The sequence below is a fragment of the Micromys minutus genome, assembly GCF_963924665.1.
Source record: "Micromys minutus genome assembly, chromosome: 22".
NCBI classification, from domain to species: Eukaryota; Metazoa; Chordata; class Mammalia; order Rodentia; family Muridae; genus Micromys; species Micromys minutus.
In genome coordinates this window covers 46466320-46488206 of record NC_137957.1, presented here as the reverse complement: position 1 = coordinate 46488206, position 21887 = coordinate 46466320, and the positions used below count along the sequence as shown (strand labels likewise).

At 47.1% G+C, this 21887-nt stretch overlaps 1 protein-coding gene across 1 annotated transcript in view; it reads right to left on the bottom strand.

The window, feature by feature from the left end:
* The window catches only part of RFX4 (regulatory factor X4), a gene marked incomplete at both ends in the record, with an annotated part of 143313 nt that overhangs the window by 65510 nt on the left and 55916 nt on the right, over positions 1-21887 (bottom strand). Inside the window, 2 exons of the mRNA XM_080935058.1 lie at positions 444-505; positions 18525-18648. Of these exons, the coding sequence (XP_080791184.1) occupies positions 444-505; positions 18525-18648 (186 nt within the window). The remainder of the gene's footprint in view (positions 1-443; positions 506-18524; positions 18649-21887) is intronic.

The following is a 21887-nucleotide window of genomic DNA, read 5'->3' as shown; positions in this document are numbered from 1 at the left end:
ACAGGACTCCTTGGAAATATGCAGAGATTGCTTTACAAAGGACAGTTGAGGACAAGGTGGCACAGAGTGAGATGGCATCGAGCAGCTGGGCCAAAGGTCCCAGGCTTTTGGATGGCCAGGCGATCTCTCTCTCTCTCTCTCTCTCTCTCTCTCTCTCTCTCTCTCCCTTTCTCTCTTCCCCCCCTCTTCTCTCTTTCTCCCTCTCTCTCATTCTCTCGCTCTCTCCCTCTCTGAAGGGTACTGAGAAGGGGGGATGGCTGTCATAAACCTCCTCCACACACACACACACACACACACACACACACACACACACACACACACACACACGCCACTCTAGGCACAGACCTTCCCACAGGCCTTCATACTCCGAGGAGCATCCTGGGGTCTGGCCTCAGGATCAAGAGCCGGATGCTGTGAAGGCAGCGTGGCTGTTTAGTGCTTACTTTGACTGTCCTCGGGTCCCGAGTCTTCTGGTGGTCAGCTGAGGAAATTGCTGTCTTATGATCTGTAAGGGTAACACAAGAACCCATTAGCCATCAGGAACGGTGGGGTGTGGCACTGAGAAGGGAAGCAAACGACTGGCACGAGTCTTCAGGAACACTCTGGAAAGGGTTCCTGGTGTTGGGGTGGGGGAGGGGGCAGGTGGACAGCACATTGACAGTTGCGGGGCTCAGATCCTGAGGGGCTCAGTGGTGACCTCACTGGGCCACCATACTTTATCCCCTCTTATTCACAGCACAGAGAAGCCCAGGATGCTCTAAAATATATACCATTCCCCCTTGAGACTGCCATCATACTTAAAGCCACCTTCGGCTCTGTAACTGGGTCTTGTATACCACCCTGCTTTTGTCCCTACGAGCTGGTCTTTTTCCACCCCACATCCCCCTAGGAGAATGCAAGTTTGACTGTATTTTATAGGCTTGCTTCCATCTCTGAAGACATTTGGGGCTTCTGAGCAAGATGCTCCTGCTCATAGGCCTCCTGGGACCAAGTAGTGTTCAGTAGCACCAGACTTCTCTTGCCAGTACCTAGCTCTACTGTAAGGCTTCTATCTATCTGAGAACATCCGGGGTACTTCCTCGCTGAGTATTAAATGGGTCTCTTGCTAACTGAATGTAGGCTGTGTGAGAGCAAACACCTTGCTTGCTCAGGGCTGGGACGTAGGAAAGCTTGGTCTTGCTGTGGACTGAAAAGATAAGGTTCTGGTCCCTGCCCAGAAGGGAGCATTGTAACTACTGTGGCCTGGGACAGCCATACTCCTGAAAGAAGTCTGGAGAGGAGACTCTCCGCCAAAGTAGAAACACCCCAACAGGCCTCCTCCTTGGTGTTTACTGAGATGGTGTTTTTGGAGAAGAGGCATAATGGAAAGTTTGTGTGGTGGCACTGGGGGACCAGGGGACCTGGATTACATCTAGGCGTGGCCACTTGCAAGGTAGATGCATTTATATTCAAAGGCACATCCCTATTTACAAAATGGGAATGAGGGGCTGGACTCAACCATTAGAGCATGTACTGCTTTTGCAGAAGGACCTGAGTTTGATTTTCATGTCTGTCAGTCCACAGCTCTAAGGAACCCAACACCCGCTTCTGGCCTCTGCACACACCTGCACACATGTGCACATACCCTCTGCACACGCCTGCACACATGTGCACATACCCACCCACAGATGCCTGTGTATGCTCATCCTTAAAAATAAAATAGAAATAATAATAACCTCTACCAAAAAGAATCCTTGTGAAATGTGTGTGTGAGAGAGAGAGGATAGATATGTAGAGCCCCACGCTTAGTAAGCACTCAATACGTGACTTTCAGAACCTCCCAATGGCTTTCACTCATTTTATCCCCCAGACACTTTCCCTTCTGGATAAGTGCTCAGCAGACATTCATGGGCAGAGAGATGAGGCTGCACAGGGTCCTCCTGGTCAAGTGCAAGCCTCTGGAGCTTTCTTTGGAGATAAGGTTCTTTTCATTGCATCGGCGATGTTTCTCACCCACACCGGTGCTTTGACCGACTTAACTCACCTGTGAAATAAATAGGCACCAGAAGCCTGTTGGTTGTTTTGGACTCAACACAGCCAATCTCCGTGTGTTTTGGTTTCCTTCTGTGATGTCTGAGGACTCAGACTCTGCAGTCTGTCCTTAATCAGAGGGACAACTGATGGTGTCATCAACTAAGCTAACGTCATGTGAGCGGGACAGATAACAGGAGGCTGAGGTCTTTGAGTGGGCAGTGTGAAGATTGCCAACTTTGGCACACTAGGGAGCTGAGTAACTTCAAGGTGGAGAATAGACAGGCAGTCTCGCCTCATCTCGGGGATTGGGTGGGGGGACGAGATATCACACAGGATGCTCAGAGAATCTTCAAGAACATCCTAAGGCCACTTTGGGAGGGAAATAAGACAAAATAAGCTTTACTTCATGGGCTTGTCAGGGTGGCTTAGGTGGAAAAGTGCTTGCTATGTATAGAAAGACTTGAGTGCAGATCCAACTCGCATGTAAAATGCTGTGCTTTCAGGTGCCTATGATCCCAGGGTTAGGGACACAGAGATAAAAGGATTTGGGGGGATGTCAGCCCACCCACCTAGCCTAGTTGAAAAGCCTAGAGGAAGACCCTATATCTCAAAAACTAAGGTGGAGAGTGATAGAGATGATATTTGGCATGAATCCCTGTCTTACACACACACACACACACACACACACACACACACAAGCGTGCGCGCACAAGTGCACGCACACATGGAACTGTGACAATTACAAACGATTGAATTCCATAGTCACTCCTGTGTCCCTGGGATTGCTGTGTCCTGTGTAAGATGCAGCATCAGAGCCTGAGTCAGCAACAATGTCCTCGAACCCCCTTCCCCCATTATGCATTCTGAGCCTATGCTAAAGTTTAATGACCTCAACCGTCTCACATTTGTGTCAGCCTGCGACCGGGCCCCTGCAGAGGCTCATCACATGACCAGCTACAGAGCAAGGACATTAAGGATGGTTACGTCCAGGATCGTGGAAATAGGCCAGGGCAGCAGAGGAGTGACCAGACAAACATAAATATAGAGTCAAGAGTTCTTGCTGGTTGGAAGAAGGTCAGATCTGAGATCTGAGTTTCCTAAACACGCAAGCAGACAAGATAGCAATAGTGATACAGGGTCCCAGCCCCCATTAGGACATATTAACTCCTCAGAAAGACAGGGCCACTCTTGTGTTTAGCCCTGGGAAATGGGTATAGCAGCCAGGCCACTAATATTAGCAGATACTTTGGAAATGAAAACACTTGGTGCTGTAAAAAACCAGTAAGATGGTTCATTGAGTGGATAAATGGGCTTTCAGCCAAGCCTGATGACCTTACTTCAGTCTCCAGAACCCACATGGTGGAAGGAGATAACCAGCGTTTGCAAGTTGTCCTCTGACCTCCATATGTGCTAGGGCATGTGCACATGTCCACACATGTCCATGCACATGTGCATATATGCTAAAAAAAAACCATTAAGTCTGTAGTACGAATAGACTCCTCAGAGCCCCAGCAATTCTATGAGGACAGCTATTTCTCTAAAGAAGCTTTACAATATGTCAGGAGCCACTACATACTTTAAATGTTCTGATTAATTCTAAGAAAACATCCTAAAATAAGAACGCAGAAGGTGTGGGGCTTCTAGTAAGAAAAAAATTAGAAATGCCACGAATGTCCTATGACAGGCAACTGGCTAATACATGTTTATATACATTCAATAGTACTCACGTGGCCACAAAGAATGTTCTCAAAATCTCTTAATATGTCACAACATCAAAACTGCTTGTGAGGAAATACCGAGTAGAACCACACATGTTAAACCACGGCTATAATTTTTGCTCGTAAAGATACGAGAATAAGCAGATTGTGTGGAGACCTAAATTGAGAATTCTCGAGGTGGCTGCGTGGTGGACAAAAACAGGGCCCGAGGGTCCCTGCTGTCTTAAACTGTTTATGCAAAGAAAGAAAAGTTTCTTATTAGTAGTAGTCCTGATGGACAAAAGATGTTGAGGATAATCTCACAAGATTCATCAAACATAGACCGGGATGTTACAGCACGTTTTCTCTCTTTAGAACGTAGACCACTCCCTGCTCCCAGTAAATCAGCTCCGATAATAAAAGAAATCAGTGCTGGTTTGTTTGGTTGCTAAGCCTCATTATCACTTGACTCAGGAGACTGGCTGGGTTCTGAAGCCCTACTCTGTTTATGCTGATGGTATCCCAAACGACACCCACAGAGCAAACAGGCAAACCCTTGGCTGGGGAGACAGGCCTGCAGGCTTGTCTTTGGACAAGCAGAAGGCCACTAGGGCATAATGACAGGCTTCCCAGAGTCGTTTGTTCTACCTCCATGAGTAAATACGAGCAACCATCCAAGCCCTTGTCATTCTTTGTCCGGTGGTGACATGGGCCTGGGAACTCACTGGCCAGTCTGACCCATGGTTCCCTCCATTGCCCCTGGTTTCACTTGCTCGCTTGGAATGTCTACCGGGATGGCCCCTTTACCATCTTAGACATTGGGGAGGTCTTTCCTGTCACTCTCACCACCCCCCAGCCCCGTGATTCTGCCACCTGTGCTTCTCCCCTGGGAGCCAGCTGCTTCTCTGCTCCAGCCACGCCATCTCCCATAGGATGCCCTGCATCCCAGCTAGCCTCCTTAGCAGGAGCCATCTAAAAAGCACACGTCATCATCTCGTGATGCTGTTGGAAATGCTAGGCTCCTTCTTTCTACCCCATCTGGAAAAGAATGCAGACTCCTCGGATGTTCTCCAAGCTACAGGCTCATGCTGATTCTAACACCCTCCACACCCCAACCCAGCTGTTCCTACCTCACCACCCCTTTCCCAGCCACCATTCTGATGGTGCCCTTAAGGTAGAGGGAGCAGACATTCCTGTCACCATGCCTTCCCACTAGGGTGGACTGAAACCGCTCTGACACCTTGAGTCAACACTTCCTCCCCATGTCCATTCCTCCTGACCCTTCCCATGCCCTTCTCCCAATCATTTCTGTTTTTTTTTTGTTTTGTTTTGTTTTGTTTTTTTTTTTTTTTTTTTTTTTTTTTTTTTTTTTTTTTTTGCTTTTGCATGCATTTGGTTTGAGGGCTGACCACTTAGTACTGGATAACCCATCAGGAGCTCATGCCTGGGAAGTCACTAGTGTCTGAAGTCGTTGTAGGACTGGGACCCCAGGAGAGTTTCCTTCTTCTGAGTTAGCACCTTACAGCTGTTTCAGGAGACACGGTCTCACAGCAGACTTCCTCCCGTTCTGGCTCTCACAATCTTTCCACCCCACATGTTTTATCTTATAATTACTTCTCTCATGTCTGTGGCCAAAGTACATGACAAGACACATTGTAAGTCGGGCAGGGTTTATCTGGTTTATAGTTGAGGGCACGCTGTACATCACGGCCACAAAGGTATGACAGAAGCAGGAAGCAGCTGGTCAGGAGGAGAGCAAGTGGGAAATGGAGTCAGGCAATAAAACCTCAAGGAGTCCCATTAGTGACCCACTTCCTGAGTGACCCACTTTCTCCAGCAAGGCCCTGTCTCCTAAAGGTTCCATGGCTTCTCCAATCACTGAGGCCCAAGTGCTCAAGATGACAGGAAGGTTTCACAGTCAGAACAAGTCGACCCTTAAGTTGTTCCAGTCACAATGAAAGAGTAACCAACCATTCTCTCACGATGCACAGGCTGCCCAACCTGCTCCCCGACGGAACTAAGTGTTGCTTAGCAACCAAACAAGAGGGCTTAATGTCCCCCCCCTACGCAGGCCTTCATTTTGGGTCAGGCACCAGGATAGTCACTTTGCATATACCATCCCTGCTAATGAGCATGGTGCAGCATTGGGCTCCACTGCTCTCCCCCTGTACGGATGGACAAACTGAAACTCAGAGAGCTCAGCCGCCCTCATCAAACCATCAGTTCCCAAGATGCAGGCCTGAGACATGCACGTTCTGAACTCAACTCCTCTACACTGTCACTCCTTCTCCTTAGTGGCACTTTCCCCAGGCCCCCATGACTTCCTTTAATGCCAACTTTTGCCTTTCTGTTGCCTTCTCTTCTTCCCACGTAAGTTGTGTTTGAGGAGTGAATAGTCTCTTGTTCCCATTGACCTCTCAGTAAGAACTCCTCCTCTGCCCACCTCACTCTGATGCTCTTAGAGATGCTCCCGGTCTCTGCTGGGGACAAGGTCCATATTTCCCTGCCCTAAGCTGAGGTTACAGAAAGTGAGAAAGAGCCAAGGGGATGGTGATACCAGTGGGCAGAATCCATCCACATCCAAAACAGTGGGTACCTGAGGGGTAAATGCTTCAGCTTAATAAAAATACAGATGTCATTAACACAGTTAACAGAATCATTCTGGTGGAGATGTAATTTAGTGATGGAGCACTTGCCTCAAGTATACACAGCCCTTAGTTCAATCCCTAGCAACACACACACACACACACACACACACACACACACACACACACTTAAACACATGAATGTATACACACATATACACATATACATACTCATGCACAGAAATAGATGTGCACACACTCATACATGCACACACACACACACACACACACACACGTACCACATAAATACACACATACAGTCATTCTGTTTGGATACTTGAAGTTCCCAAGCGGGTCTGCAGAAGGAACAAGTCCTGGGGACTCGCTGACACCCTCCAGGACTGCCTGCCTCAGCAGAAGCTCTTTCTACTAATTCAAGCTGAATTTCTCTAAATTTCCTCATGTGAATGTCATTTCCGTCTACTCTGAATTGCTCAAAGTGTCATTCTCTGAAGGCCTCTTAGTCTGCCACCTCTCTACCCTCTTCCTGTGGCCTTCTCTACCTTACACTGCTGTGCCCCCGGTCCTCAGTGCACACACTGCTCCCATGAGTTCTTCCCAGTTCCCTGATGAGGTCAGAGTCTTCCCCTCCAAGCCCCAAGTGAATCTGTCTCCTGTGGTATGGAAACACTCCATCTTCCCTCAACTTCAAATACATCCTGATTCTACCTACCTCTGCCCATTTCTAGGGCCACACCCTCCTGTTGCCCTGCTTCTAGTCACGTTCCACCATGACCACTTTCTCATGGTGCCCTGGACAGAGCCCAGCTCTCCCAGGCTCCACCAGATAGGTCCCTCCTTCACTCCGGCTTACCTCTCCTGACCCCGTGCTCTGGCCATCTGGAACTGATTCCAGGTTTCACAGAATCACTGCTCTCTCACTCTGGATTTTTCCATAGCTGTTCTCATGGTCTGGCACCGTGCTTCATGCCCTTTTCTGAATGATATTCATGCATTCTTCAAGTCTCAGCTTCGACCTTATTTCCTCTCAGAAATCCTCCCTGAGCCACTTGAATGGTGAACACAACTGTGTGGTTGCTTTTAAACTGACCAAGAAAAAGGTATTTGTGGCATGCAGTATGGTGGTTATTGTTTGAATAAGAATGACCCCATAGGCTCATGTATTTGAAAGCTTACTCATCAGGAAGTATTGTTTGAAAGGATCAGAAGGATGAGGAGGCGTGGCCTTGTTGGAGAAAGGGAGTCATTGGGGGTGGGTGTTGAGGTTTCAAAAGCTAAGACAGGGGCCAGTCTCTCCCCTTCCCACCTCCCCATCTCTTCCTGGGGATCAGGATGCAGCTCTCAACTACTTCTCCAGCACCTGCCTGACACACCTACCACTGTGCTCCCACCGTGATGATAATGGGCTAACCCTCTGAAACAGAAAGCAAACCCCCAATTTGATGCTTTCTTTTATAAACATCGCTTTGGTCATGACGTCTCTTCACAGCAATAGAACCCTGACGAAGGTAATGGCGTTATGAAATACATATGTATCATGAAACGGACAGAGTAGCAAGTCAGGATAAGCATCGCCACACACACTTGTACAGCGAAGACGTCTAAGATACACGGCCATGGCAATTTTCAGGAACGTAATGTATCATTTCCCCTTGTCTCCATGCTGGATAAAAGACATCTTGGACATACTCTGTCTGAGTAAGACTTCACATCTGTTGACTACTGTCTTTCCCAAATGCGGACTGGTTATTCAGTGCTGAGAACAAAACCCGGGGGCTCACACACTCCATTTTCGAGCCTCATCGCCAGCATTCATTCCATAGGATCTTTGTAGGCGATTGGCCGACTCGGCTCTGTCAGTGCCTACCGTGGGCCCCTAAGACTCTATGAGAACAGAATCTCCAGCCTCACCTCCTTTGACCCTTCCTCGTAGTCAGCAGTGTGTGGCCTCAATGCCCATGATGGGTTGGATAATGGAACATGGCTTAGACTGTCTCAAAGGCTTTCAGTGAGTTCTTGCTACAACCTGGACATCTCATGAGGCCCTGATGATAATGATGCCGGGCAGAATGGAAACAGCATCTGTTCTGAAATGAACATCTCAACATGAAATTCAGATGACCCAGACTGTCTTAAACCAGAGACCTGCCACATTAGAGGTCAAAACTGCGGGATGAGGGAGTAGGGAGTGTGGAAGCGGGAGTCTCTTGTCTACTGTTTGATGACTGGGAATGTGGAGGGACAGGATCTTTCTTCCAGGACTCTGCGTCCAAAGGCCCTGCTCAAGGCAACTGGCAGACAGCGGCAGTGGGGATGGGGGTTGATGAAGCAGGGGAGGAAGAGATACAGGAGATGGTGGGAGAGGAAGCCATGAGATGAGAGGAACCACGGGAGGGCTGCAGGCTCTTGTAAGCACTCTACCATCACGGGGCTAGGTGGGAAGACTTTAGGTGGGAAGGTAAGGGGTGGGGTCAGCTCCCACACAGAGCAGTCTGGCTGCTGAGTAGAGTTGCTGCTGGGGGCTAGGGCAGCAGCAGGGACACCAGTCAGGCTGCTGCAGCCAGGCAGGCTGTGGACTCAGAAACCGGAAGAAAACGAGGATGATTCTTTCATTAGCCATTAAGGGTGTCCCTAGTGTGCCAAGAGAAGGGGAGCAGAGATATGTTTGTGCATTATGGTGTCTATGCTTACTGTTGGGGTTTTATTATTTTTGCCTTGTAACAGTTTCTCAAATGGGTAGTTGCTTAATCAAGAATGAAAAGTAAGCCAGTCTTCACAAGAGACAATCAAAATGTTATCTGTGTGTGTGTGTGTATGTGTGTGTGTTTGTGTGTGTGTGTGTGTTTGTGTGTGTGTGTGTGGTACAAGTGTGTGATGTATGGTGTATATGTGTGTGTGTGTGTGTGTGTGTGTGTGGTGTGGTATGTGTGTGTGGTGTGTGGTATGTGTGTGTGTATGGTGTGTGGTGTGGTGTGTGGTATGGTATGGTGTGTGTTTGTGTGGTGTGGTGTGGTAGTGTGTGTGTGTGTGGTGTAGAGTGTGGGATATGTGTGTGTAGAGGATATGTGTGTGTGGTATGTGTATATGGTGGGTGTGTGGTATTTGTGGAGTGTGTGTGTGTGTGATGTGTGTGTACCTATGTGTATGGATGTCTATGGAAACAAAGGGAAAACATTACAACGTTTCCTCTCACACTCCGCCTTGTTACTATGAGGGTCTCTAGAATCTAGAGCTAGGCTGGTGACCTTTGACCCATCCTGCCGTCCCTGCCTCACCCTCGTCCCCTGCACTGGGGTTATAAACCTGTGTACAGCCATGCCACATATTTTAGAAGAGGGCTAGGGATTTGAACCCATGCCCATGAGCCCTTCCCCAACCCCTCCAGAAGCTGTTAGACTATCTTGGAAGTGTAGCACCACATTTAACATCTTTATAAAATGTGCTAAAATGAAAGACGGGAAAGGAGTTCGCTCCTTCTGCCGCAGAAGCATCACTGTGGAAGTGCGCTGTCCCCGAGACTGGAGCTTAGCTGAGGCTAAGGGCAGAGTGGGGAACAGAACCACAGTGGGTGCAGGCAAGAGAAAGCCCAGAGAGGCCAGCTTCCACAACCCGGGGCCTGGGGGAAGGACAGGAGTCCTACTCAATGTCCCCTAGGGCTTCTTTCTCTAGCACTGTCCATTGCCGACCTAATAGCTCTCACTGTTTCTGTCCTTTTCTGGGTTTGCAGAGGCTCCGCATTCAACCCGTGGTCAAGCTTATGTGTGGCGCACACCGCTTTCCCAAGCGATATATTTCTGTGATGAGACTATTTCTGAAAATTCTCTTATTAAAAAATATTTAGTAGCTTTAGTATTCACCTCCCCAAGCTCAAACAAACACAACACAACAACAATGAAAGGCTTTTTCAGGAAATAAGAGGGGGCGCTTGTTCAGTCGGGTGGGGGATGGGAGAAGGCAGACTCTAATGCAACACTTCTTGCCCGCCCCCAGCGGGAGTTCAAGACTTTTCCCACTTTAAGCAAAGAAAGGCTGTTGCAGATGGTACCTCCTCCCCTCAGCCACAACAAAAATCCTATGGGAAGGAGGTTTGGCTGTTTTCTTTTTCTTTTCTTTTCTTTTCTTTTTCTCTTTCTTCTTTCTTTCTTTAAGTGTTTCTTATGGGCTGGAAATTACAAATGAGTCTCCTCTCCTTTCACCAGATAATCAACTGGTCCCTGAATCTGAAAGCCCAGCACAATTTCGTTGGGAGTCTCCAACAACGCAGGGTCGGTTCAGCCCCACGAGGGCTGTTCAGCTTTTAATTTCTGGAGCAAGACTCAGCAAACAGTAAAACACTTTTGTGAAGCTGTGAAGGTTGGGCTTCGCTGTTTGATAAATGAGCAGACGGGCAGGCAGCCCCTCTTTCTTTATTTGTAAGGATTCAATGAAGCCTGCCTAAAGAACACCGCATGCTGTTCTAGCTACTGATCTAACATTCCGCAACATCCCAGCCTTCCAAATTCCCTTTAATTACTTGTGAATCCCACCCTTCTCTCTTTCAGCTAGGCCAGACGGAGCTGGGGGTTTGGGGGACGGGGTGGGGGTGGGAAGTGGGGCTTTCCAGGAGAACTGAGCTCCTGGGAGCTGCTGGGGTGCTTTTAGGTGGTAGTGAGTGGCTGACACACATGGCCCAGCGTGCAGAATACCCGTGCGTGATTGTGTGGGTGAAATCTTTACAAAACGTAAGTTGTAGGTATGTGTTCCGAAATGACACGGCCACACAGTGGCCCTGTCACAGGAAGATGGGGAAGGAGAAAACAGAGGAGCAAAAACACCCGTCAGCATCACTGAGCACTATACGCTTTCTGAGACACGTTCCTCTTGGTACGGAGAGTCACCCTCAAACGTTCCACAGCTGAGACCTGGGATCTAGCTAGTGATCCGGCAAAGTGTCCATCAATTGAGCACGCATCCTCAGATGTGTGGTATTGTGCAGAGCCTCAAGGGCCACGGAACTGAGCACCTCAGCCCCTCTCCTCCACAGACTGGCTTCACTCTGGGTCCTAATCCTACAGCCCTCATAGCCATCTCCAAACTTAGCCTCACAGGCTTTTTGATGGTTTCTACAGACTCAACCAGCCCTCAGTCGGCAAACATTTGCCACCGAGCTATGATCTGAATGAAATTCCAAGGTGACAGCAAATATAGACTCCCGCACGAGAGAGGACAGGTCCCTGTGTCCGTGATGAGTGAAGTGTGCCGAAATACACTGAGGGAAAACTGTAGATCCCTATTCCAGGGGTCGCTTGGGTTGTGCAAAAAGGAAAGTTTGTCAAACAGAAATTGAAATATAATACCATAACACTGTGTTTTATAAGCAGTCACTATGGAAATTTTGTGTATATAAAAACATTGAAATATACTTTAGAAATTAGGGTGGTTTTTTGTTGCTTTGTTTGTTTGTTTTTAACAAAAAATTATAGTTCAAGACAGAAGGTGACTAAAGATCTGACACCAATTTAAATCTAGATATACAGTAAATCTAGATATATAGTGGGACAGTCATTCTTTTTTTATTTTTTATTTTCCAACAATAAACCTAGATCCTTTTTAGAGTTGAATTTTAGTGATAGGCAGGAATAAAGTCTTCGAAACATCCAGCCTCTGTTTCTTCTTGAAGTACTAGATAGAACAATTTTACCACAGGGTATAATGACCCAATCTATGTGTACACACATGTACACACACACACACACACACACACACACACACACATACACACGTATTAAGTGCTATATACACATTTCCTGACTCATCCATTCACACATGAGCTTTGAAGGTCTACTTTTGTAGAAAATTCCAGAGAATTCACGTGGACTGCAGTGGATCAGAAGCCGAATTTCAAATCGCCTGTGTGACCGGATGTAGGATGGTTTCTCTGAGAAACCCCAAGCTTGGGAAGGCAATGGTGAGCCGTGAGGCAGGTGATGTGGGGGAAAAACGGTAAGAAGTCCAAACATCCATGTGTAAGCCCGGGATTGTCCCCGTGTTGATCGGATGATGTGTCACGTGTGCGTGAGACTATGACAGCCCTGGCAGACTGATTTGGTTCGGGTGGGGTGGGTTACATAAGATGCAGGTTAAGTCAAAATATGGGATAAGTGCTCAGACGGTAATGAGCGGGCGGGTGGTGATGGCTGACTGTGATGTGGGACATTTTTAGAACAATAGTTTTCAAAATTGCTCAGCAGGAAGAGCATCTGGAAGGGCTGGAACATTCATCTATGATATATTAAAAAATGATATATTAAAAAAGACATAAAGCATTTGAAGTGTTGCTATAATGAAATGAAATCACAATTGTAACTACCAGGCACAGAGCATCTATTTGCTGGCTTCTGGGCTAAGCAGCGTTCACACAGTTTCTCCATAGATGCTTTTGAGGTTCCGTTTTACAGACAAGGAAAGTGGGCCCAGAGCTGTTGAGGCTGGATAATGCTGGGGTTGAGATTCAGACCCAGTCAGATCTGGGAATTTTTTGCAGGGTACTATGCTAAGAAAGCCAAATTAACAAAACAAATGTGTTGAGGTGCCATCACGAGAACACTCGATACCATATTCAAAATTAATTAGTAACTAATTAGTGCAAAGATATCCTTACAGAAGACCCCTTGATATGCCTTTAGAACACTCTTATTTCCTGCCCTTTCCTGGGCATGTGAGTGACCCCTCCTCCCAGGTCACCGTAGGAAGGAGGTGAGCAGGATGAGGTTCTCAGATGAGAGGGTCCCTTTGTGTTCCAGGAAGACATAGCTGCTAACCACAGATCTCCAAGCACTTGGCTGTCCTCACTCCTGAGCATGTCCAGCAAGAAGGAAGGAACAGCCATTCAAGGAGGAGCCAACCTACACTGACCTCTAGTCCTCACGGAAAGGGTGAGGTATAGATGTAGCACTGTGTGACCTGATTTCCCCTTTCCTGGTTTCCGTACATCTTACTGGTGGCTTGCACAGGGCAACCCCACCACCCTTGTCAACTTGAGAAAATCCCTCCCTCCCTCTGAGTTTCCCTAACTGGAAAATGACGGACGAACACCGACAGATTCCTAATGTCCCTTAGAAATGAAACGTGTGGAGAAAGTTGTTAGGAGTGCTGGATTCTACCCTCTTCTAGGTTTGTGCTTACAGTCAAGTGCAACTGAGGATTGGAGTCCCCAGCAAGCCTTCCTGAAAGGGGAGTTTGTGATGCTTAACGGCCTTTTCACACCCTCAAAGAACACTGTCAAAATTCTGGAATGCTTTTCCATATGTCTATCTTTTTCTGAGAATCCCACAGTTTGAGGACTGTGACTTGTGTCAGCCTGACAGTCTGGAGCGGTCCTATGAGCCACCGGTGCCTATGTTAACCGGTGCCTATGTTAACCGTAGGACGAGACTTTGCAGATGGCCCCTGCCATAATGACTCCACTTCCTGGGCTTTGACTTTGAGGTGCTGCAAGAGGAACTCACATTTGGGAGAAGCCAGGATGGTGCTCCTCCAGGTCAGAGTGAGACAACATGGGGTAACTCTCTCCTGTAATGCCGAACAGTAAGTAGGGAGCAGCCGCTAGAGTGTACCATGTGATCACAAAGCCAACAACTAGAATTTGATGGTGTACAGTGCTGCCAGCAATTGGGGTTGAGGTCTTTGGAAGAGCACATGGGGCAATAGACAACTTCTTGCAGAGGAGGCTTTGTTGAGTGATTTTGCCCAGCTGTAGGCTGAATAAGTGTGCTGGTGTGTTTAAGGTGGGCGGGGCTAAGCTGGTAGGCGGGGCTAAGCTGTGCTGGGTGGTGGGTTCAGTGTCCTGAACACATCTCTAACTGATGACATTTTCAGCTCTCAGTAGATGTATCTCCGTGTCCCACTGTAAGCCAAAGAGCACGGTCACACCCTACAGTGCCGCAAGGTCCTTGTTCCGTGTCATAACTGAGACGCGTATCCGGGACAGCCTTATATAGAGCAAAATCGCTACTTCCTGCTCCTCTCTTTTTCTAACCAATAACTTCAGGGGAAAGTGAAAACTTGTTTTCAATTCACCTACTGAATAGCACTTTGTTCAAGATGATGGTTTAGCAGTATACTAAATTATATATCTGCCTATGTAGGCAGGGGAATTAATGATGGTGAAGCAAAGATACGGAGCAGATGGGGGAGGGAGGAGTAAATGTACACTGTAAATTACCATTACGAATAAAAATCTGCCTTTAAACAAGAATAACCAGTATGTCAAATGAGGAGGAAAAGTAGAGCCATACAGGAAGTCCAGTTAAAATACAGGGGTAGGGGCTGGGAGATTGCTCCGTAAACTCTCTGCTACACAAGCATGAGGAACTGAGTTCAAATCCCCAGCACACAAGTCAAAACCCAATATGGCTAAGAACAATTGTAGCCCAGTGCTAGGGAAGAGACAGGTAGGTCTGTGAAGCTTGCTGGGCAGTCAGTCTAGCCAAACAGCGCACTCCAGGCTCTGTGAGAAAATCTGTGTCAAAATAGAGCAGCAGAGGAAGACACGGTTTCCACACACATCACACCCACATATGTACACATCCAAACATGACCATATAATATACACGCACTCACAGGTACTGCTCAAGAGGCTCAGGTAGGAGGTTTACCATAAGTTCAAGACCAGTCTGGCCTGTACAGTGAATCTGAGACCAAACTGGGCTAAAGGTTAGCTGTTATCTTTGAGACATAACTAATCAGGACTGGGGACATGGCCTGGTGATTGGAGTACTTGCCAGTGCAAACACAAGGACCCACGTCCAGAACCCCAGCACCCATGTAAAAGCTGGATGTGTGGGGCTGGAAGGACGGCTGGGTCCTTGACAGTGTCTGCTGCTCTTGCAGGGTATCTGAGTTTGGCTCCCAGCTTCATCCAGTACCTTCCCGTCTCTTCAGTTACCCATAGATATGTGCGTGTGTGCGTGTGCATGCATGCACATGTTCGTGCACACACACATATAGACAAACAACTAAAATGCAAATAGAACACAATAAAATGAGATATGAAATAGGCATGGTGGCAAATACTTATAACCTCAGCGTTCAGAATGACATTTGCAAGTTTGAGGCTAACCTGGGATACACAGCAAGAGACTTTGTCTCTAAGTAAATAAATAAATAAGTAGATAAATGAATTAAACTGTAAACAGTGGGAAGACGTTGCTGTACAAAACTACAGTAAAGAATACAGACGACACATAGAAAACTAACATCTGTGGTAATACTGTTCCAACTGTGGGGGTAGTCACCGTGAGAGTCAGTGGGAATACTGCTCCAATACAGACAGACATCACAGGGGCTGGGCTGGCTGCACACTCTTGTAATGCAAGCCCTCGGGAAGTGTGGACTGAGGTTCACGGCCAGCATGAACTGCACAGAAAGATCACACAAAACCATGTCTGAGAAAGAGCGAAGAGATGTCAGGGAGAGGTGGCTGAAGTAAATAAAGGGACAGGTTCCAGATCTATGCTGTCTTCTCACGAGCGCGCGCACGCACACACACACACACAAACACACACACACACACACACACACAGATTTAAATATAAAGATGTTTAAAGAGAAAACTAAAATCAACAGAGAAGAAAGATAACACTAAGCAAAAGAAGTCTGAGCAGTTGTGTTGGCTTCAGACAACAGGGGATGAGAGATCTGGTACTACGTGACCTCAAGGCGTATTGTAAAGGTACAGAAGCTGTGGATTTCTGGTGTTGTCAAAAGAATAGACAGAGATTTAAAAAAAGAAAAAGAAAAAAAAAAACAGTAAGCGCAGGGTTCGTCTTCATTGTCAACTTGACTGGATTAGCATCACCTGGGTGTGGCTATGAGCGTGTTCAGGAGGTTCAACTGAGGAGGAACGACCCACCCTGAGTGTGGATGGCAGCATCCTATGGGCTGGGGTCCCAGACTGAATAATAATGACCAATCAAACGAAGAGCTCAAATCCACCTCTCTCTGTGGCCTGACCACAGACCAACTTCCTCCCTTCCTGACACTGGGACTCCCTGCCCTGACAGGCTCTACCCTCAAGCCTTGAGCCAAAATAAAGTCACTTGTGTCAGGTGTTTTGTTACATGCTCATGCACAAGGGTGTGCACACACAGACACGTGCACCCAAACACACACAAACGTGTATGTACATCTGTACAAAATAATAAAAAAAAAGGCAAGGAAGCGAGAACCAAGAAAACAACTTAAGCCACCAGCAAAAGAAGGCCGGAGAACAGTCCAGCTAAAAGCTTCCACATTCTCTCCACTTCCTGAATGACTCCAGGACCCAAGGTCAGTGCAACGTTCCCAGAAGCCAGTGCTTATGGAGTTTGGCCAATAGTGAGACGTTGCAGGTCTTTCTTGTGGCAGAGAAGTTGTTTCCTTCTCCTACTAGAGAGGTTTCCAGCCAGGCTTCCCTGGGGATAAGCCTGGGGTAAAGTCGTAGGGACAAGCTGATGATCAGTAAACCTGGTGGCAAAGGCTTGATCTCAGCCTTGTCAAGAAGTAAACCTTCCTACTAACCTCAGTCTACTGAGATCACAGAGGCTTTCTGTGGGCTGTCCTATGAAAGGCAAACGGACATCATGTTTCATTCGTGTCCCCTTGTGGCATGTAACAAGGGCTGTCCCATAGAACCGTCTGTGATGATGAGGTGTGATCCAATATGGCGGTCTCTAGCCACATGCTGCTTTGGAATATTTGCAGTGCAGACAATGCCAATGCTAGCGATCTGAGCTCTTGCTTTTGTGAGAGTTTCAATGACGTAGTCAGCTGCACGTGTCTGAGGACACCAGGCTGCACAGCACAGGGGAAGGAGAGACGGCAGAGATGGCAGGAGGAGTCCCAAGTCAGGGTGACCATTAGACCACAAAACTCTGGGGATTTGACCACATCTTAAAGGAGGCTCAAGGTTCAAAATAGGAATGGAACTGGGCTACTGGGAGGAAAAGACAGACTTCAGCCCAAGTCCTCTAAAGTAAGAATTCAGGGAAACGCCAGGATGGCCACTGTGCTGCACAGGTTGTTGTTGTGAGTCTTCACACAAGCAAAACCAATAGCGTTAGTTTGGCTGACGCCATAATTAAACTCCTGGATGACTGTTTGCATCTGGACACAGAATTGCCAAAGACAAATTCACAATACCAATAGTTCGTAATCACAAGCAAGCGGTGGTTCATCAATATATGAATTTCTGGGTGACTAAGAAAAGATTATTTTCCATCACCCACAGACACCTCAGCTGAACCTTGCTGCTCGCCATGAGGTGGCGAAGGCTCAGAGTGGCTCCAAGGTCAATTCTTCAAAACTCACCCAAGCTGCCCTGTAGCCCTCACCTGCTGTCCATTGTGGTCACTTCAACAGTATGTCAACACAAGTCTGCTGTCACGAGTCAGTGAATGTTTTCCTTCCTTCACTGCTGGGTCTGAGCCCCTCATGGTCCTTCTAGGCCCTGCTACTATCACCTAACTTGGGACCTGTCATAACTAGAATGACATGTATCATTCTCAGCCGAGGACCCTCCGATTGGCAATATCACCATCCAGGACTGCTCCCCGGTCTCTCCGGGGCATTCACGTTACCAAGCCCTGTGCCTTTCCTGCCTCAGTGTCGGACGCAGAAAGTACCGATGCATTCATATTTGCCTCTCACAGGAGACATATTCGTTTATGCAGGTTAATACAGAGGAAAGCCAAGCAAACCACCCTGACTTCTTACTTTGTAACGAAATTTTACAGCCAAGTATTACCTGAAACTGTGGAATTGCTCTGTTCCAGAGTTTGGTTTGGCAGTTTTGTTATAACGGTATGAAGATTTTGGCAGCAAAATATTACAGCAAAGTCACCAAGGTATTTATTTTACTAATTTTATAAAACAAGAGAACTAAGATGTTTTAAAACTGTGTGCTACGGGTCGGTGAAATGACTCAGCGGTACCTGTAGTCGCCAAACCTGATGGTCTGAGTTCAATTCCCGAGACTCATACAGTAGGAGAGAACTTGACTTTGACAAACTGACCTCTGTCTGTCTTTCCGTCTCTCTCACTTATAGATACACACACACACACACACACACACACACACACACACACAACAAATAAATGTAATTAAAAAAAATTAGAAGTATGTGAATGCTGTAAAGTTGTGGGGGGAGGCGGAGGGGTGGGGCCAGGACCGTATCGAGGCTGGACTCACCTTCCCAAAGCTGGCAGCGTTGACGGGCTGAGTATCGTTCTTCTCACAGAAATCCAGATAGTGCATGTAGAGGGCACTTCGAGGGATGCAGACGCCTTCTGCAATCTCATAATTTTCCTCCAGCCTAACAAAAGAAACGCACGGTGAAAAAAGAAACGAACTATGTCGGCTCCCCAAGCTTCTGATCTTCGAGGGTCTCAGAAATGGTTCTTTTCTTCTGGGACAGAGAGTGGGGCCCAACGAGCTGAGGAAAGCTGACTTGGGTTACTCCTGAGTCAGAAGGTCACTTTTCATTTACTTCTGGGGATCAGGTCCCTTCAGACCTTTAAAACTACGCTAGAGCTTTCAGGTGCCCTACTCTTCAAGCCTCCAATCATGCATCCAACAGGGAGATGCCCCAAGACTGTGTATGTGTGAGTGTGTGTGTGTGTGTGTGTGTGTCTGAGTATGTGTGTGAGTATGTGTGTGTGAGTGTATCTGTGAGAACGTGTGTGTGTGTATGTGTGTGAGTGTTTGTGTGTGAATGTGTGATTGTATATGAGTGTGTGTGTGAGTATGTGTGTGTGAGTATATTTGTGAGAATGTGTGTGTGTATGTGTGTGAGTGTTTGTGTGTGAATGTGTGAGTGTATATGAGTGTGTGTGTATGTGTGTGTGTTTGTGTGTGAATGTGTGAGTGTATATGAGTGTGTGCGTGACTGTGTGTGTGTGTGCGCATGTGTGTGTACACCCTGGAGCTTCTCGACTTAATAAGAGTGGTAGGGAGGAAATGTCTAACACATGGCCATCTGGATAATGCTGGGTTCCTGGATTCTGTGACCTACTAAGGTGGATGATTCTCTACCCCATACCTAACTGAGTGCAGGATATGGATTCCACAGAAGAGAATGGCCAGATCTCCAATGGGTTAGAGTCTCAGTCCCTACCCTCTCTTTACTGGTATGGTAACTGAACAAATTAACCTTGAACATCATTTTCCCTTTAGAAATAATAACTCTTTTAGGGTGGCTGTTGATATCTAAACAAATAATGTGTTGCAAGAATTACAAGTGTTGGGGGCTGAAGAGATGCTCAGCGTTTAAGAGCACTTGCTGCTCTTCCAGAGGACTTGGGTTCAGTTCCCAGTACCCATATGGTGGCTCACAACTGTGTGTAACTCCAGTTCCAGGGGACCTGACAACCTCACATAGACATGCAGGCAAAAGACATAAAAATAATAATAAATAACAAATTATTTTTAAAAATTACAAGTTTCAGACCCTTGTGTCCTATAAGTGACATTAGATTTCCTCAGTGTTTTGGTTTTTTTTTTTTTCCCCATAAGACACTTTTGGGGACCTCTATGCCCCAATTTTGTGATAGGCATTGAAGGCATAGAATAAATCTAAATAAATTTCTGAAGTTTTGAATTTAGGCATACAAGTGACATCCTGCCTCCACTGACATCAACCCATCAGACGGTTGGACACCTCGGCCAACAATGCTTCGGAGCCTGACAATACAACGTGGAGCCGGGAGCAACCACAGCTCAGTGAACTCACCAGCAGGAGACATTTCTCCTTTGATGGCTGGATTTTAGGAAACAACTCAGAAAAACCTGAAATCAAATTTAGGAGGCAAAGGGACGAGAGTTCCCTTCTGCCGACCGTTCTTAGGGGGAGGAGGGAGAGGGGGTGTTGTTGATGTTTCGGTTTCGAGCTAAAATAAGGCACAATTCTTAAGCAATGGAATACGTGTCCTCAAATAGCTTTACAGTCACCCTGAGGGCACTGCCAGAGAAGGGTTCCAGCACTGTTGTAGCTCATGTAGGATGAGGACGAGGCCTCCCAAGGGGCCCACTTACAGGGGTGGCACTTATTTAGTTCATTCTTATATGACATTGAAAGAAAATCAGCTGAATCATTTCATCCCCAAGCCTCCCATACGGATATGAGCCGAGGGACTTGGGCAAACAGCAGAGCCAAGGGCTAAGGGGTGCCAGCCATTCCGTCCACCCTCTCCTCTCACATGGAGCAGTTCCTGCTGACCCTCCTGTTCCAGTAAATACTTTATGCAATCCTTTCTAGGTAACCAAACACCCTGAGGCTGTGGGGAGCATCCAGTCACCTCAGAATCCCCAAAGACCCACATATTCCTTGGCACACGTCAGAAGACTGATATCTGATGGATGGATCATCCAATCATTTACTCATCCAATAAGTATTGATCTTATAACCCCTGGCACTGAGGTCATGTCATTGATGGGTATGATGAACAGATTCATGGTACACAGATATAGAAGAGATCTTTAATTCAACACGGAGGGTTCTGAACACAAGAAAACAGATTAGCATGGCCCCTGTGTAAGGATGACATGCAAATCCGTGTAATGTCCCACATTAAAACATAAGTGATTAATGGAACAATTGTGACCAAAATGAGTCTCTTCCACACCACTGCGTGTGTCCTCAGTATCACCAAGTGGAACCCTGTGTTTCACCCAGGGAAACTAGCTTCATGGACAGTGTGAATTTCTTGGGCCTTCCCTGTGCTTTGGATCTGGGATGAATGAAAACCAGTCTTTAAATTTAGCCAGGATCCCTAACCGCCACTCACAGCATTGTTTCTCTGTAGGAGTGACATCAGAGGTCCAGCTGAGGCTCAAACTTTACAGGGACCATGTAAGCAAGGCAGTTGTCACCAACGGGGGTCTCACAGGCATGCTTTGTTTAGTCTGAGCAGTATTGGCTCAGCGTCTAAACCCCTGGACTTCACACAGAAGAATCTGGATTTCTGGCTTCTTATGAAAAAGCTGAGGTCTGGCAACCCTGGACCCATATTCCCTCATGACAACAATTGGCCAGGGTGAGCTGTGCCCTGAGGTTGGCCGGAGTCCTCACCCCTCCCCACTTTTCTTACACCAAGTCTATTTTCTGTTCCTTTCCTGGCTCCTGTGGGCACTTGTGTTGGCATAAAACATGACCTATGTCCTAGTTCACTTTGGAGTCTATTTGGGGAGAGAGACACACAAGAAATACTAATATTTAAATACTATAAACTGCTGGCCGTAGAGGATATGGAAGAGGAAAATGGATTGGTATGTAGATGGGAGCAGATGGTGATAGGTTCACAGAGGATCTGGGACTGAAGCTTTGTAACAGCAAACAACAGTTCACATCCATCAGACTCATCCCAGGGGCCAGGCCCTGGGTAGACAGGGTTTTATTTCATTCTCGTGATAGTCACATAAAAGCCAGGTGTGACGACACAGGCCTGTAATCCTAGTGCTCAGAAAAAGGAAGTGGGAGGATCTGGGTTTGGGATGAGCTTAGGCTATGTAGTGTGTCCAGGGATAGCCTGAACTACACAGTGAGCACCCACGTCA